Genomic DNA, 17,497 nt, shown 5'->3' on the forward strand with positions numbered 1-17,497 from the left:
TCTCTCTCTCTCCCTCTTATATCCACACACACACACACACACACACACACACACACACACACACACACGGTGTGAGCTGTGGGTGTGTTTTGCTGTTCTTTGGTAAGTATGACAGCTGTGTCACAGGGCAGAGCAGAGCACAGTAGATCCATACAGACCTACAAAGTAAAGAAAGAAGTTTAAAGGTTTTTTTTTTTAACCCCAGATCAAGATAACAGATAAAAAAAACCTTCTGGTTCAGGTAGGATCTTTTAATTTAATCTGAAAATCATCATCGTCATCACAGACCTTCTCCTCATCCTCAGCGTCTGTACGCCTCTGCCGTCTGTGTGTGTTTGCTTCGCTTTAGCTCCATCCGTTCAAATCACTTTACAGTCTGATTAGCAGCACCAGATGCTGCTTCTTTACTCTCTGTTGGTTAAATACGTGGCGACGCTTAAATTGGTGTAGAAACGAAGGTATAATTGCGCCTAATACAGTCGGAATTGCTGCTTTCCAGAAAACTGGGTTAGCAGAAATCGTGTTAGGTGAATTTATTCATGAATCCGAGTCAAATGAGTTTCCAAAAATGGTATTACGAGAAACTGATTACGTTAACACTTTATTTGAAGGGGGTTGAATAAGACTGTCATGACACCGTCATTAACTTGACATAACACCTGTCATGAACATGAATAAGCCTTCATGAATATTTATGACTGTTATCATAAAGTGTCATTCGGTAAATTATGACACTTTTAATACAAAGTTGACATGATTCAAAATGTCTTTGTTATGACAACTTGACATTAACCAAGAAATCATTACTGATATAAATTTGTTATAAAAGTATTACTGATTTCACTTTAAAAATTAGGTAACTTTATGTTATTAAAGGTAAAGTTTAAACAGTAATGATTTCTGTGCATGGTGGCCGAGAGTGATATTAACTACCACTTTGACCAGACTGGGAGACTTGCTTCTATGAAGCCGCACGCAATTCTTAAATCATAAATAATTTTGTTCATTCAAGTCCTACCTGTACAAATTCAGCATCAATCTTCAGATATAATGATGTTCTGTGGTACATTAAATTAAATTAGATCTTGTTTTATGTTTATATCTGACTCTAGTATTGAAACGTTTAGATTTGCCTTCTGTTGTCTCCTTTTCAACTTCTGCTGCCACCTGGTTCCTCCGGCAGCACCCAGGACCAAGACATGCCGCCACCACCATCGCAATCTAATCACTGGAGTTTCACGCATGCTAAAAGCAAGTGGCAAACACAGGAGTGCGCTAGACGCAGCCAAGACGCTTCACATTCTGGCTGAATTCCTGCTATGAACTGGAGCCTAAAGTATCCAAATTAGCTCATTTAAATGAATGGGTTTTGATTCTAAAGTAATTTCGTGTGTGAAAGTGTTGGACGTGTTTTAAACGCACGAGATGCTGTGACTACCCAGTTGTACTCCCACTGTAACCACACGAGCTGCTGGAAACTCAGGACGCCCATGTTGATTTATAAACCTTGGGGCTGCATGAGATGTCAGCCATTTCTTAGTAACAAAACCCTCTGGACCCCGAGCCGTCCAGGTCGGATCGCTTTCAGGAGCTCCAGTCTGCCACTTGCAGTGCAGCACATCGCAGCAGGACATTTTTCCTTCATGCGCACTTCCACGTCGAGCCAACGCCGGTGTAAGTATGCCTGTGTGTGTGTGTGTGTGTGTGTGTGTGTGTGTGTGTGTGTGTGGGTGTGTGTGTGTGTGTGTGTGTGTGTGTGTGAGCCAGAGAGGTGTGAATGCCAGAGAGGACTCTGGCCCAAGCCAGAATAATAAATCAAGCAGATAGCGGTTTCCTCTCTACAGCGGCCCGAGGAAAGTGCTGTCTGACCAGTAGGACACGGGAAGGCACTAAAGAGGAAAAGATCGGAATCAGTTTATTGGTCGTTGAATCTCAGCAGCTGTGGATGTCAAGGAAGGATGCATCAGGGAGGAAACCAATCGTATAAAAGTGGATAAACTGTGGAAAGGGTCGGTTTTACAAGAATCCAGCCAGGGCTTCATTTGATCTTTGCTGACAGATAATGTCTTGGATATAAAATTTAGATTTGTGTTTTGTAGAATTGAATGGCTGCATTAAACACTTTTTTGTCTTTTCCACGTCTGACCTAAATCACCAGCCTGACTGCTTTGTGACAGGCGGAAGGGAAAACAGGAACTATATCGTCTCACTACGGCATCAGTCCAGTTCAAGCCCAGTTATTCAATCAGATCATCCTTAAGTGATGCAACACCTGCACTTAAACGTATTAGTGATGGCCTTTATATTTGTTTCTCTAAATAAATGCTACAGCTTGCAAAACAAAAGCTAAAGTACCCAAATGCATCAGTTCAGACATGTTAAAATACAAGACGCTAACTGAGCTTCTTTACTGTTGCCATGGGTGATGCAAAGTTACTCCAGTGCTTCTGAAAACAGCACATTCTGTGACCACCTGAAACACATTTAGGTTTATTAAATTAAAAATACCAGAAAGGTGATTTACGAAACCCGAAACTGGCACAAAGGCAGCACGGTGGCTGAGTTGTCGGCGACGTTGTCGTTCTGCTTGTGCTTGTCTGAATTTTCTCTTGGTTCTTGGGTTTCCTCCAGCAGTTACAAAATATGTTTGGTAAGATGGAGAGTCTAAATTAGCCTTATGTAGGAGTGCGAATATGAATAGTTGTCTTGCATTTCCTCTGTAACAGACTGGGCATCAGAGATTATTCAGAGTAAGCAGTTAAGCTCAAAATGATTAATTTAACGTTTTTAAAATTGTTTTTCTTAAGACTTTTGAGTAAGGCAAATTTTCTTTGCACCTGTCTGCTGAACACATTGGAGTTTGACATCAAAAGGAGGAAATTAGCATTCTTCTTTTGTTTCCGGGCATTTTGATATGTCAAAAAAAGTAAGATTTTTAATGGAACATCAATTATTTTTATTTTTAAGCCCAGGTTTGAATTTCTTCTCATGAAACTTTGCCATTTTTAAAAAAATCTTGTTTTCCAGAGACCTGCTTTCAACTTGATTAGATATTTTTCTCTTAATTTCATGTTTTACTGTCGCATGAAAAGTCTTAGAAATTGCATTGATGGGTTTCTGGCGTAGCTTATTTGAAGTCACCCAACAACAGTTCATACGGATAAAGAGCTGGCCTTTGACTATGCCGGTTCATGGCGGATTTACTGGTCATGTTGTGTCACTATCTTGTCTTCTGGTCCGGTTCTACTTTGACTTCATTCGTTGCGAACAACCGAATGAGGAAAGTGCTATCTGACCAGTAGGACACGGGAAGGCACTAAAGAGGAAAAGATCGGAATCAGTCTTTTCCTCTTTGGAGATGGTTTAGCATCTCCAAACCGTCACACTTCTAGTTCTGCACTTCGCAGTCAGTGTTGGGTTCTTTCACGTTTTATTCGCTTTTTGCAGAATTTCCGATCTTTGTCTCCGATCTCTCTGACAGAGCGACCTCTTTGTTTTTCTTCCAGAGAAAATGATCCCTGTTGACATTTTATGGAGACTTCTGTTAGCATCTCAGCTCTCAGGGTGAACATCCTCCGACTCCCAGACCTGTTCATGTTGACGGTTGTTTTGAACGTCCTGAACTCGTGAACCGTTTCCGCTCTTCTTGTCCTCCCTCGGTGTTCACTCTCAATTTAGCAGTCAGGGGCTCAGCAAACTGAATACCTGAGGTGCAAACAGAGCTGACCACCTCTTACATGACAAGCTGCCATGTTCTCATCATTCATGCGCACCTTGTTCTACACGTATATGTGGCATTTTAAGTGAGGAGAAAATTTTAGGGTGTCCTAACTTATTCCTGACTAAAAAAATAATATTTTTTAAAAGATATTTTGAAGAAAAATGTTATCAGCATTTTCTATATTGGTAAAATTGGTATTAAACATCTACATGTTCAGTTATATCAACTATGTTATCCTAATTTTATTTCTTTCTTTCAAACAAATCTCTATTTTTTTGACAGATCAAATGTAACTAACCAGAAATGAAAGCTTGAAGTGTAGACTAGTTTCCTTCATGGTATTGTGACAGTACTGCTTGTTCCTTCATCCCCAGCTCTATTTTAGTCAGACTCTGCACCACATCCATCCACTATTTGGGACAAAATGCTCCGGTTCTGGATCCAAAGGAGCTATTTAAAGGTTCCGAAAGAACAAAAGCTAACAAAAGCAGTCGTTAACAGATCCTGTGGCCAAACACCGTCAGCTTCAGATAAAGCAGACAGGGTCCTTTCTTTTGTTGCTGGCTGGTTTTGCAGACCGCTTTTCAAGTGAAGACACATTAAATGTGTACGTTGGTATTTATAGCAGCTTCTTGGAACAGAAACTTTCTGTAAGGGAGAAGGGTCACGGTGTGCGCTCGGCTCTGTGTACATGTGGTTTGTAACCAGATCACAGAGGACAGAAGGACAAAATTAAGACGACTCTGTCACCATGCTATTCATCATAATCACACCCAGTGGAAACTAGCCTCTACTTCTGCAGATAATACACAGAATGTGGTAATAGCGAGGAGTAAATGTGTTACAAGGAGTAAAAAGGTGTTGTGGGGCATAAATTTATGCTGTAAAGTGGAGAATTCAATCTAATGCTGGTGAATGTGGTGTTGATGGATGTGAGATGGTAGTAAAACTGGTCCTGGTATGGAGTTTTAAAGGCTTAAAGGGCATTAAAGGACGCAAAAATAGTACCATGGGGTCCTTGAAATGGTGTAAGTTGGCACTGAGAAACGTTGAGGGGTTCTTAAAGAGGTTTTCACTGCGAGGTTGAAACACTTCCACTAAATTCAAAAGTCAGAACTAATGTAAGGCGAAGAGCTGGAAGTTAATGGGTTTCTAAAGGTGATTTTCAAGAAAAGAAGGAAGTTTGGAGGCTCATTGCAAAGTGGAGTTTGCAGCCGACTGACATGATTTCTGCTCTGTTGAGAATCCACCTTCAGGGCCGCTACGGTGCTTAATAATTTAGAAAATGTTTTGCTTTACTAGGAATATGCTTCTAGATAATTTACTCTGAACCTTTTTAATGTCCAGAAGATTTTGTAATTAGTTATCACAACCGGAAAGTCAATTTAATATTCAAATTCAACTTTTACCCCATCTATTGTAACTTCTACATCTATATTTCCTTAATAATTTCAGAATCACATCAACTTAATTTTCTCCAGATTTAAGAACAGTTTGCGTTTATCAAACCATTTTTGTGGTTTGTTCATTTCTGGTATGATTTCATGTAAGAGCTTCTGTAGGCTCTCACCAGTACAACATCTATTTGTATCATCTGCCAACAAAACAAACTTTTTTTTTACACTTTTGGAACCTCACATATATAATTTCTGTACAGGATTAACAGTTTTGGTCTCAACACCGCCCCCTGGGGGACACCACAAGTAATGTCCAAACATGACGACTTTCACAAATTGCTGACGGCTACTAAATAGATCTTCATCAACTCCAAAACCACTTCCAGTAATGTATACTCCCAGTATAGCATAATACTCTAAGTTCCTGGTTGCTTTTCAATGGGGTTCTATAAAATGATTTCTTCTTGGCAGGTTAGCCAGGCTGGCACAAAAACTACACCGACAAAAATAGAAGCTAATCTGTATTTACTACCATGAATAATCTCATCTGATCCAGCCGACCATCTGAAATAATTGAGTGACAGGTTGTGTGTGTTTTATTACAACATTGTGTTGACTCATGTTTTTCTGAAGCAAATGGTTATTATCATAAACGCAGACAATGACTCACTGATCTGCTGTATGAGGACAAACTACGAACCACAGCAACAGCTTCGCACAAACTTAATCCAGAGACTCTAGGAAAAAATATAAAACAAGCCTGTTCAGTTAGATCACCTTTAAAAATTGTTGTATTGCTACTTATTAATCGTCATATATCATAACTTAAAACTGTGGTGGTAGGTATGCATTGTGAGAATTTAAGTTTGTGCTTTGATCAAACGAAGTAAAATAGAACTGACAGTAATAGTGTTCATTTTTGAAGCTTATAATTGCTCTTTAGTTATTCTTTATGATCTATGAAGCACTCAATATGCTTTATGGGACTGTGGTTGGCGAAGTTATATTGTTAGAAATAACAGGGATAATTTTTGATTTTGTTATTCAGATGACATTACAAGTAATTATCAGTTTATTATCACAGCATCTGAATAGCAATGAACTGTAATTTATTTTTTATGGCCTCCATAACATTTGTTACGACAGATACTAGGTGCTAAAGGCAGTTTGTTCTTAGGGATACAGTTTTGAATTATCACGGTTATGATGATGATTATGATGACAATTATTACTATTATTGCGATTTTATTTGTGCTAGTTGTGTTTTTCAGCATTTTACTCACGTTTACGTCACGTCTCCTCTGTTACATCGATGATATCGATGAAAGTTTAATGCCTCATATTTCCAGTTGGATTATTTGTATACAAGGAAATAAATAAAATGAATAAAATTCAGATGGGTCAGACTTAAACCTTGATTATTTCTGGCGGTTTTCATTTTCCCTCTGATCTTGCCAAATGGCCAAATGCTAGCAAAGAGTCAGAACTACTATGTTTGACTGTTGTAATTTTATCATGGCAAACATTTAAAGAGATAAAACCAGTAAATTGTTTTATCCCTTATTGAGGTAATGCAATGGTATTTCCATATTAGTTATATTTTACAACATTAGATTGTCCGTGGATTAAAATTAGAATTTTTACAAAGACTTTTTAAAGGTAAATAGGTCATATATCTTTTAATTTAGATTAAATGTGGTGTACAAATAATGTATATATTAGAGAGATATAGCAAATATCTCTCTAATATAATAATAAACAGAAAAAGGTTGTCATTTTTTTTGTTTAATAACGTATTTAAAATTTTATTTGATATGTTTACCTAAGTCGGAAGATTGTACCTAATAAATTCAAAATTCAATATTTATATTCCTCCTCCTCCCACTCAGTGTCAGGACTGATTCAGTTTTCCTCCGTGTTTCCACCCACGCCCCGTTGTTATGAAAGATTTCTCTGCAGGGCTTCTACAGGCCGCGATTGTAGCGGATAGAAGAAGCATACTTATCTCTTATCAGATACATACTCCTCAACGCACTCTGTATGCAACACCTACTCACATTAGTAGGGTTGCAGAAGGATTCGCACTTCAGCTTCTGCTCCATGTTTTGCTCAAGTAGGCAGCCACTCCTTTAAGTACGACAAAAATACCACATGGCAAACGCACAACGCTGTATGGAAAGGCTGAAACATAACTGTTGGGTCAATCGAACAATTCAAGCCGCTTCCAGGTTAATACGTTGTGCTCAAATGTCCAGAAGGTGTAAAAAAAATCTTCAAGTCAGAGTCTAGACTTCAAGATCGATGCGTATGTTTAAAATAAAGAAAGGTTTGATTTGTCAGAGAGGCTGGATTCAGGCTTGACTTAACACCCGAATTTAGCACGTTCTACTTGGAAGCCACAAAACCATTGGGATTCACGAATTGTTACTGGCAAGCTGACTCTAAAAATAGAGTGACATTCTGGCTAATGTGCAATACTACTGTATGTGTAGCACTCGTTTTATGAGACACAAACCAGCAGAAGGGATGTTTAATAGTTGATACCAACCACTTTCCCCTCATTTTCTGTCCTGGGATACTAAGCTGATTTCTGCCCTCTGACTTTCCCAATTTCAGGGAATTTCCTTGTTTAATTTAGAGTTAGAACAGCTGTAATAAATAGCTCTTAAAAATTGCACTATGGATGGAAACCAGCCAAAAACCAAAGCACTGCGACACATTCACCTGTCGAACATGAATGATGTACTGGGACTGTAAATGACTCTTCAAATGACGGATGACTGTGGCTCAGTGGGTCAAGTAATCCTCTTGAAATCTAAAAAACTATGATTTGATTCCAGCTTCGTGCTGCCACATGTCAAGGCACCTAACCCCAAGTAGCTTACCAATCTGGGTATGTGTAAATATGAGTGTGACTGAATGAATGCGGATCTGGTGTTGGGCGCGTTGAGTGGTCAGTATAAATATAAGAGAGCTATTTAAATTCACTAAATTTATCCTCTTCAAAATACCTGGCACTTAAATGATACAGCTGCCAGGTCTGATTTGGAATCAGACCTGGCAGTAAATCAATTTGGAGGTAGAAGTAAAAAAAAAACAAAAAAAAACTGGCAGCCTCATTGGTAGCTACATCCAACGTGGCGCTCATTCGCAATTCCAGTCTTACAGGTTATTTACCAAATAAGGAGCATGTGTGCAGAAAGAAAGGCACACCTGAGAAAATTCACCGAAAAAAAAGAAAGACTCCAACAAAAAATTGAGGGAAAAATCTTGGAAATTTGTGGGCATTTCCTAAGGTTAACTTTTCCATTCATAAAACAAACTTGACTACAAAATGCATTGTATTCTGAAAATATGTTAAATATTTTTATTTTTTTAAACTTCTATTTCAACATCTTTGTTTCCAGGAAGTGGGAGTGGTGGAGTGGGTGGGGCGTTGCCGGGTCTGATTGGCGCCACCGGCCCCTCGGTGATGATGAAACCATTCCTGCCGTTTCCCATGGAGACGACGTCGCCAGTCGGACTCTTCCCAAACTTCAACACGGTGCACGGACGTGGATTTTGTTGTTGCAGCTGTCCAGTCTGACTGACATAAAAGGAGCTGTCATCAGATAATCCTCTGCAGCTGTTGACCTCTGACCTCTGTTTGTTTTGGAGCAGATGGATCCGGTGCAGAAGGCTGTCATCAGTCACACCTTTGGTGTTACCATGGTGCCCAAGAAGAAACAGGTCATCTCCTGCAGCGTTTGCCAACTGAGGTTCAACTCTGACGTGAGTTTGTTTGATGTATGATGGTCGTCTGCGTGTTTGCTTTGCAGAAGTAAGTTCAAAAAGTTACTGAAGTAAATGTAACTAGTTGCTACTTACCTCTGCATTGAACAAGCGTCTCATACCCAAGCTGAAATACCTGATATGTATTTTATCTGAGAACCATTAGATACTTGAGGCCAATCGTGTGGTTTTAGAGTCTTTTGTTTCACAAACAGTGCGATAAAGCACTGGGGAGCTAATTAACCATTTGTGTAATTTAATCCAATTTTCAGATTAAAGTCAGGACTTTGGCATAAGGATTTTAGGATTTTCTGATAAATTTGTTGTAATTGGTAACTTAACATATTGGAAATAAATGTATGCAGCAGTTGTTCTTTCCTATTTTGACTCAGGAAATGTCTTTAAGATCTCCATCCCCCCTCTGGCTCTAAGACACTCTTCATGTATTTCTGTAAATGGGGATTAAGGATACTGGGAGGAGCCAGAGGAGCTTGATTTTTTTTCTCACATATTATCCATTTCAAATTCTGCTGTCATGACATACTAACAGTTTTAGCTAATATGTAAAAAATACAGTTTTATAACAGTTACCTCCTGCAGCTTTAAAGGGATGCTAATCAATGTGGAAATCGAAGTGATTTTAGTCATTCTAACTGGCTTAAACAAGACAGGTTTGGTCTGATTTAATTTCTGACAGCGGGGCAAAAAAAAAAAGAGAAAAAAAAAGGTGCATCTGTGTATGTAAACTTCTGGTTTCGACTGTAAATATGGATATTTATTTTAAAACGCGCTCGAGAAATGAACGTACCGCAGAAGAAGCGCTCCTCTGGGTTTGTTTCAAGATGCTTCCTGTGTGTATAATCAGGTGTAAGAGGCACTCCTCAGCGCTGTATTAACACAGCGCTGTGTAAATGACACTGAGCGATTTCATGACTGCTGAGAGCTTAATGAGCTGCCTCATTACCGACACGTCCATCAAACATGACTAATCCACGAGCCGGTAAAATTATTCATGAGCGAACATGAATAGAGGAATTACTGCTGATAAGGAGGGAGTAAACAAGGAGCATTAACTCATTCTAACAAGCTGCGTAACAAGCTGGATCGGCCATGAAGGCAACAAGAGTGGAGTCATGGTGAGCAACACAGCACTCCTACTGCAGACAGGAAAACCTCTATTAAAACACAGACACTTTCTGAAAAGTGGTTACATGGAGAGTTTTGATTTTCCTGTTTCCTGTCACTTTTAGATTACATAAAGTAGTGCAGGAAATGTTGAAAGTGTGATGTGCGCGCTTGTCTTCTCCCCACTTTATCTCTGAAATAAAGTCCATTTCAACCAAACGACTTCTAATTTGTAAATGGAGTCCATCTGTCTGTAATTGAAAGCCAGCATTGTGAAGAGCAAGGAGCACAACAGACACGTCTGAGATAAAGTTTTGGGAAAGTTTTAAGCACCAAGTTTGTGAAGCAACATCCATCCATCCATTTTCTTTGAAAGAAACTGGCAAGATGTTGCAAAAAGCTTCTTTCTTTGGGAGCCTGTTTTTATAACAAAGAGCACGCGTCTTGAACAAGGTGGAGATCAGAGACTCTAAACTAGATTTAGAAACTCATTGTTCCGTACGCCTGATGCTCTGATGGATCTCGCTCTGTTCAACAGATTTTTCTTCTTACCTCATCGGTCTGGGCGTGTGTTCGATTTTTCGGCCCGGTGTCGACAGCTGCGTTTGGTAGGGCCCTGTAACCCTCACCCGAAGCCTCTGCTTCCAGGAGCTGGGCCTTGGGTTTTGTATGTGCATTGTAATGGGGATAATGCTTTGAGAGGGTCAGTATCCCCGTTAAGCCTTATTTAGTGCTGTGCCTGAAATCTTCCAGCTGCTTTGATGCCATTGCTAATGTGCTTCCCATGCTACACCTGCTATGCAGACCCAGTTAGACTGCAAAGGCAGCTAAAATGTGGATTCGTTGTACTGGCCGAGGTATGTGGTTGGATGCCGTTAATAAGAACTAAATTAATTATGCTTGTGTTCCTGAGATTTATGGCTTGAGCTTTGGTCGTGCTGCAAAAATAACCTGCTCTGTGTGGAGACTTGACCCTCTGTGCCTGAGATCACATATTAACACACTTAAAATGTGCAGTGAAGCAAACGCAGCAAATTAACATGGGACGTTTAAAGAATTAACAGTCTTTTTTTTTTCTACCTGTGTGTGTGCGCCCTCTAGTGTCTAATTAGAAAGAATGCAAAACCTCTGGGTTCGATGGAAGGGGCAGCAGAAAGGAGACGCATAATGTCAAAGTAAAAATCCTTAAAGGTCATATGTCATGGTTTTTTCACTAATCCTTCATCCAGGCTTTGGATAAAGGACAAGTTTTTTACTCTCCAAGCAATAGTTCATTTCCAAATCCGAAAATGAGACGTATAAGTGTAAAATGTAAATGTAAAATAATGCGACACCTGAACTGAACATCAGCACTTCACACAATAACTGCTTGTTACAAAGAGAGTAAAAGCTGCTTTAGTGTGGACTCATGTGATAAGGATTCGTAGATTAACTCGTCCAATCAAGAGGAGAAAGTTAGAAAGAGAGCTGTAGTTTGGAGACCAAGCAAACCGGCTCACTACCTGAAAATTTAAAAGCACTTAAAGAGCCTGAAAGTTATGTTATTAAAAAAAATACAAACAGAAGAGCAGTGAATGGAAACAGCTGAAAGTCTCACTATTTTACATATATTCACTATAAATCCATCAACAGTTCATTTTCTGACAAATTGTGTTTGGCCCTCAAAAATTCCCTTCAAGCTGAAATATTGGAACATAATTTAAAATACTGATTTACAATTAGATTGCAGTTGTAGTTAAATATCCTTAGTGTGTCTCATAAATAAGGGACTTTTTGTGGTTTAAAACCATACAGAGCATATTAACTCGTCGTTTCCATTAGATTTTTAAATATATGGGGCAAAACGTTTCCAACACAAAGGGTGAGCGATGAAGAGAAATCTGTCCCTCTCACCTTTTTGACAGAAATTTGACAGATAGGATCTCTGTGGAAAGAAAACTCTTGTGCTTGTTCTGTCTCTGCTAAGAAGTCAAACATTCATTCACCATATTACAAAGCTTTTTTTTTTGTTAACAAAACAATCTTTTCTCTGTCGTAGCAACATGTCACAATCTTTTGGTCAGAAAATCCTCTTTATCTGCCTGACTTTATTTAACCTGCTTATCTCCTTCAGAAACAATGGAGAAGCTGCTGTTTCTTATTTTATTTTGTCTAAGCGTCTAAAATCTGTAGGTTTTCTGGTTTGAAACTGATATTTGGACTTTCAACAAACTTAAACAAACCTAAGAAGTATAATTTTATGTTTTTAAGTCAAGAAAAAAATGACTTAATGCTTAAAGTTCTCTATCTCCGCTTGTCTTAGTTTTGGGCTTACATATTGGAGCAGAGACAGCAAGATGACAACATTTCACAAAATGAGACATCCTCCAGTCTAATTCATCACTTTAAAGTGACGTCAATTAGATATGACATGTGAAGCAGCTGTCACAACAATCCTACTGTTAGAACTGACTGCTGTCTTTATTTATTTATCTTTTTTGTCAGGGTATGGTCAAAGCTGTTTAGAAGATGAAATTTATTCAAATTTATTTATCTACAAAAATTTATGACCGGGGATTGAATCTCAAAAGTTCTTCCACAATGGAAGACTTAATATTACTCACATCTCCTGCAGCTCTTTCTCTCTCTCTCTTTCTCACTTTCTCTCTCTCCCTCCTCCGTCATCTTTTATTACTTTTTAGGAAGATATTTTACTGGCATGTATTTCTGGGTCATGGGGAGGAGGACAGAGAAAATGTCGAGGCAGAAACTCCTTAAAACTGAATAGATTATGTGGTGAATAAAGAATTACACAGAGCCAAATCTGCTTATTTTTTAAGTATGAAAACACAAATTATGCAAATGGAACATTGTAGCAACAAGCTGTCCTCCCCCCCAAAAAACTTGAATTCAAGTATTTGTATAACACATTTCAGTAACAAGAAAAGACCTGAGCGGACAGGAAGGTCCTAAAGTTTATTCAAATATATAAAAAATACCTTTATTTATTTTAAAAAATATACTCCCACAGACATAAAAGACAAGGAATAACATAAGTTTAGGATAAAAGAAGAGAGTGTTGCACATTTGTGTTTTTTTTTATTGACAATAAACTGTTCTATAGTCACAGTAGTTAATTTTAAAGAATAAAAATATGTTGAATTTTCTGCAGATTTGGACTAGCTTCCATGTTTGCAGGAGCTGCAGAGAGTTAGGAAACATCTTTGCAAAGATGTTCAATCAACAGAGCAGCACTGTAATTACATGTCATGTTTTTCAGTAGAGAAGCATACGGGCAGATCATATTTTTCATTCTACTGCCTTTATTTTGCAAGCGAAGTGGCCTCAGCTCTGAAACTGTCTGCCAGTTTCTGCTCTGTAAGAGTAAAGGAGTACTTTGTGCAGATGTGCTGCAAATGAAATGAAGAAACGAAGCAGAGAGTGACGAGACAAGAAACGGGAGTGAGAGCTGAACAACAGGAGGAAAGCCGAGTCAAAGCAGAAATAAAGCTCAACTCTTAGTTATTTGTATGTTTTCAGTCGCAGGCGGAAGCTCATTACAGAGGCAGCCGTCATGCCAAGAAGCTGAAGTCTCAGGAGAACAAGGCCAAAGCCAAGCTGTCAGTCACACCAGAGACCAACGGGAACAGCTGCGGTCCTGCTGGTCCGGCCCATCCGCTCCCTGCTAGCAGCGGCAGCAGTCAGGGCACAGGTGGAGTTTATCCCCCAGACAGATTGCTGATCTCAAACTTTTTATTTTCTAACTCTTCCTCCCTGTCATCCTCTCTGCAGAACTGTTCTCCATCCCCCCAGACTCCCTGTCCTCCATCAAGCCGGGCCTCCCGTCCTCCACCTCCCCTCTCTCCTCCTCTCCCTCCGCCAGCAGAGCTGGCAGTGAGCCTCCGCCGTCCAGCCCACCCTCCGCGCTTCCGGCCCCCGGCCTCTCTTCGTCTTCCTCATCCTCCTCCTCTTCAAAGTCTTGCCCCCCGTCTGCAGTCGCCCCCTACCCCGCGCCCGCTGCCCCGCAGACCGCCTCCTCATCCTCCCAGGATGCTCCTCTCTCTGCGGAGTCCGAGGAGGAGAAGGCGAAGAAGCTGCTGTACTGCTCTCTGTGTAAAGTTGCCGTCAACTCGCTGTCTCAGCTGGAGGCTCATAATGCAGGTAAGGAAAATAATTAATGAAACTTCATATTTATTTATGTTTTTTGGTGCTTTTGCATGTTTGGTTTCACTTTGGAGTGAAAATGAGTCAATATTTCTCTCAATAACCCACACTTAAAACACAAAATCCAGCAATGTGAGTGAAACATTTTTTATCGAAGCCTTTGTGTATTTAACCTCTAACCTTTATGCTACTCTGATTGGCTAGTCTTGCATAAGTATACCACTTAGTAATATTTTCAATTTTTGACTTTCAAAAGTAATGCAAAATAGTTTAAAACACATATTTCAGGGAACGCCTCCACTTGCTTTGAACATTTAAAGATGGGAATAATTTTGTATTTATGTCTGGACTTTGACTGGGACATTCTAAAATATGATTACAGTATGCTGGACTTTAAAATACTGTTGTCTGTTTAAAAATCGTTGAACCGCTTAGCATCACAATACATTAGAGATCTGCTGCTGTTGAACCATAATAAATAAAACATTAAACATTTTGATGTGGTGATCGTCCACCTCAGTCTTCTCTAACAGCCCAACAGATTTTCCTTCAGTATTTTTGCTCTCTGACAAACTTCTTAAGCTTCCGCCTGTGGATTCACTCTGAAATTAAGTCACAAATGCACACCACGGTTTTCAGAAAGCATTTTATAATTTCTCCTTCCTCTTAACATACACACACAACTTTCTATTGTTCTGTCACTATAAAACATGAAGAAAAAAAAAGTTTATTGTACTAACAGTAAAAAAGTGAGCAAACAAACCACGTGCTAAAAGAAGCTGAGAACAGGAAGAATATCTAAAACCATGTTGACTGAATATTTTTTTTTAGGATTAACAATTCTTACAAGTTCAGCTACTTTTGTAAATTACTCCAGGAAATACGCTCTGAATATTTAAAAGCCCTTTTTCTAATTTCGTCCTGACTCGGGGGGGTGGAGACGCATCTTAAGCCGAAGCTCTGAGACTCTTTTACCTTCGAGTCTTTTTGACTCGATGTTTTATGCCTCCCGTAATGTTTATTTATGCATCTCAGGTTCAAAGCACAAAACAATGCTGGAGGCGCGCAGCGGTGCGGGGCCGATCAAAGCTTACCCTCGACCAGGGGCCAAACTGAAGAACGGCAGCAGCTCGGCCCTGAAGGGCTCCGGCCTGCAGAACAAAACCTTCCACTGCCAGATCTGTGACGTCCACGTCAACTCTGAGATCCAACTCAAACAGGTCAGCGAAGCTCAAATGCCTCTTGATCTCTGTTTTTTATTTATTTTATTCTTTTCAGGCAACTCCAGGACAAATACTTCCCTTTGTCAATTCATCCTTTCCACATGTTCTCATTTCTCCCCAACCTTTTGCTCCCCCAGTGTTTGCTTTTGGTTGTTTCTGATTAATTATGGAGGAAAAAAAACATACAATACTTCATATAATTTCCAGTTTTCCTGACAGTGTTTCTGTTTAGCATTTTGGCAAACAAAACCCTTTCAGACCATTAATACGAATCTTCTTCAGTCACTTGCAGTCAAAATGCAGCAGAAGTGCCTGCTGATGCTTTTTTGATACAACTGGTATTACTAACGTCTCTTTGCCTCCATCTAGTGGTCAGAGTGATAACTGCATCCATTTAGTATGTTTTTGGTGTGTGAAACGCTTTGAATTGGACAGAAACCAAAGTAGAAATCCAATTTCAAATTATATCTAGAGAAATTGTTTCATCACTGCTGCAGAAGATTATGCCTGTTGCTGATATTTATCATACTTCAATTTATGTGCATCATATATATGCAAAAACAGTCAGTTTATTTAGAAAGTTGTACATAAATTACAGACCTCCAGGGATGTGTTTTAAATTTGAAATCTGGAACCTTTCTTTTTTCCCCCACCAGAACCCCACATTCGTCCTCCTGATCAAACTAAAACAAGTCTGTGTTACCTCTTGCTATCAGATACCAGTTTTTTTTTAAAGAAATATTACTACAACACCACCATCAGCTATTTGCAGATTCTAGGTTGGTATAAATTGAGGCATGATTAGCGTGAGACAACTAAAACTTGAAAATGGAAAAGCGGCAAAGCTTACTTTGTTCATGTTGTTGACGTTGCAGCACATTTCCAGCAGACGACACAAGGACAGGGTGGCAGGAAAACCCAGCAAGCCAAAGTACAGCCCGTACAACAAGCAGCAGCGCGACTCGCTCACTGTGAGTGTCTCCTTCCAGCTCTCTGCTCAACTAACAGTGGAGAAATTCACCCATAGGACAGAAAGACGCAAAGAACATTTGCTTAAATGTGTCTTCATATTTTCTTTTTCCCCTTTCTCCTCATTATCTACATGTTTCATTTGCTCTACTCCTGACCTTTCTGCCTCTGATTCTTTATTTTTCTTATTTAATCTAATTTTTTTCCCGTTCATCTTCTCTCCACTGCTCATTTCCTGTATTCTTCTGTCTTGCTTGTTTTTCCTTCTTCTGTTCCCTCTTTGCTTTTCCTTATCGTTTTATTTAATCTTATTTCTTTTTGTGTGTGCTGTCATTTCTTATTCCACTTTATTTTCTACCATTTTCTCATCTTGATTTTTTTTGCCTTGCTGTTTTGTCTGCTTTCTCATTTCACCATTTTATTTCCCCTTTATTTTCTTATCTCATTTTATTTCACCTACTGGATTTGATCATTTTCCTTTTCCTCTTTGACTCCCTCCGTTATCACTCGTCTCCTTGTGTCTTCAGAAGGAGCTGGCGAAGCCTTCTCCATCTCCTTCCTTCCTTTCCTCTCCTTTCACTTCCACTTCCTCTCCTCTCCCTCCCTCCATCTCCTCCTCCCCGCTCCTCTCTCACTCCTCCTCACCCCTCACCCCTGCCATCTCCCTCCACCCTCGCCCTCCGTCGTCCTCGTCCCTCTTCACCGCCTCCTTCCTGCGTCCCGCTCCCGGACCCATCAGAACCAACCAAGGATCAATTCTCTTCGCGCCCTACTGATGTCTGCGGGAGCGGCGGGGGAGTCAAGCCCACAACCTTTGACCCCTAGCCCGCTGTGTGCTGGAGCTTCAGCTGTTGCTGCGGCTTTGCTTACTTGACAGAATCTTCCTACAGAGACATGAAGAGGACGGAGACGTCCTGCTTTTTGATCAAAGACTCTCTGGTTCCGTCCAACGCCTCCTGACACGGAGGGGAGAGGCGCCGTTGTGTTCACTGACCCGCTGACGTCGACCTGAACAGAACCAGGGGCTAACAAAGCTCCCAGACGTACTGGAGAACAGGAGAAATGTCTGCAGTTATGGAATATTCATGAAGATCCATTCAGCACCGTATAGAAAGCAATAAGTGTTACAGGAAATGGGTTCAAGACTG

At 39.9% G+C, this 17,497-nt stretch overlaps 1 protein-coding gene across 1 annotated transcript in view; it reads left to right on the top strand.

Annotated features, from left to right (window-relative positions):
• The window catches only part of znf385b (zinc finger protein 385B), a 77,728-nt gene extending 60,231 nt beyond the window's left edge, over positions 1-17,497 (top strand). The window contains exons 5-11 of the mRNA XM_015053040.1: positions 8,526-8,662; positions 8,779-8,889; positions 13,534-13,705; positions 13,786-14,154; positions 15,193-15,377; positions 16,256-16,351; positions 16,877-17,497. Of these exons, the coding sequence (XP_014908526.1) occupies positions 8,526-8,662; positions 8,779-8,889; positions 13,534-13,705; positions 13,786-14,154; positions 15,193-15,377; positions 16,256-16,351; positions 16,877-17,125 (1,319 nt within the window). The 3' untranslated portion in view covers positions 17,126-17,497. The remainder of the gene's footprint in view (positions 1-8,525; positions 8,663-8,778; positions 8,890-13,533; positions 13,706-13,785; positions 14,155-15,192; positions 15,378-16,255; positions 16,352-16,876) is intronic.

This window comes from Poecilia latipinna, unplaced genomic scaffold (assembly GCF_001443285.1).
Source record: "Poecilia latipinna isolate Pla-1442-1.1 unplaced genomic scaffold, P_latipinna-1.0 Scaffold1156, whole genome shotgun sequence".
Lineage (NCBI taxonomy): Eukaryota > Metazoa > Chordata > Actinopteri > Cyprinodontiformes > Poeciliidae > Poecilia > Poecilia latipinna.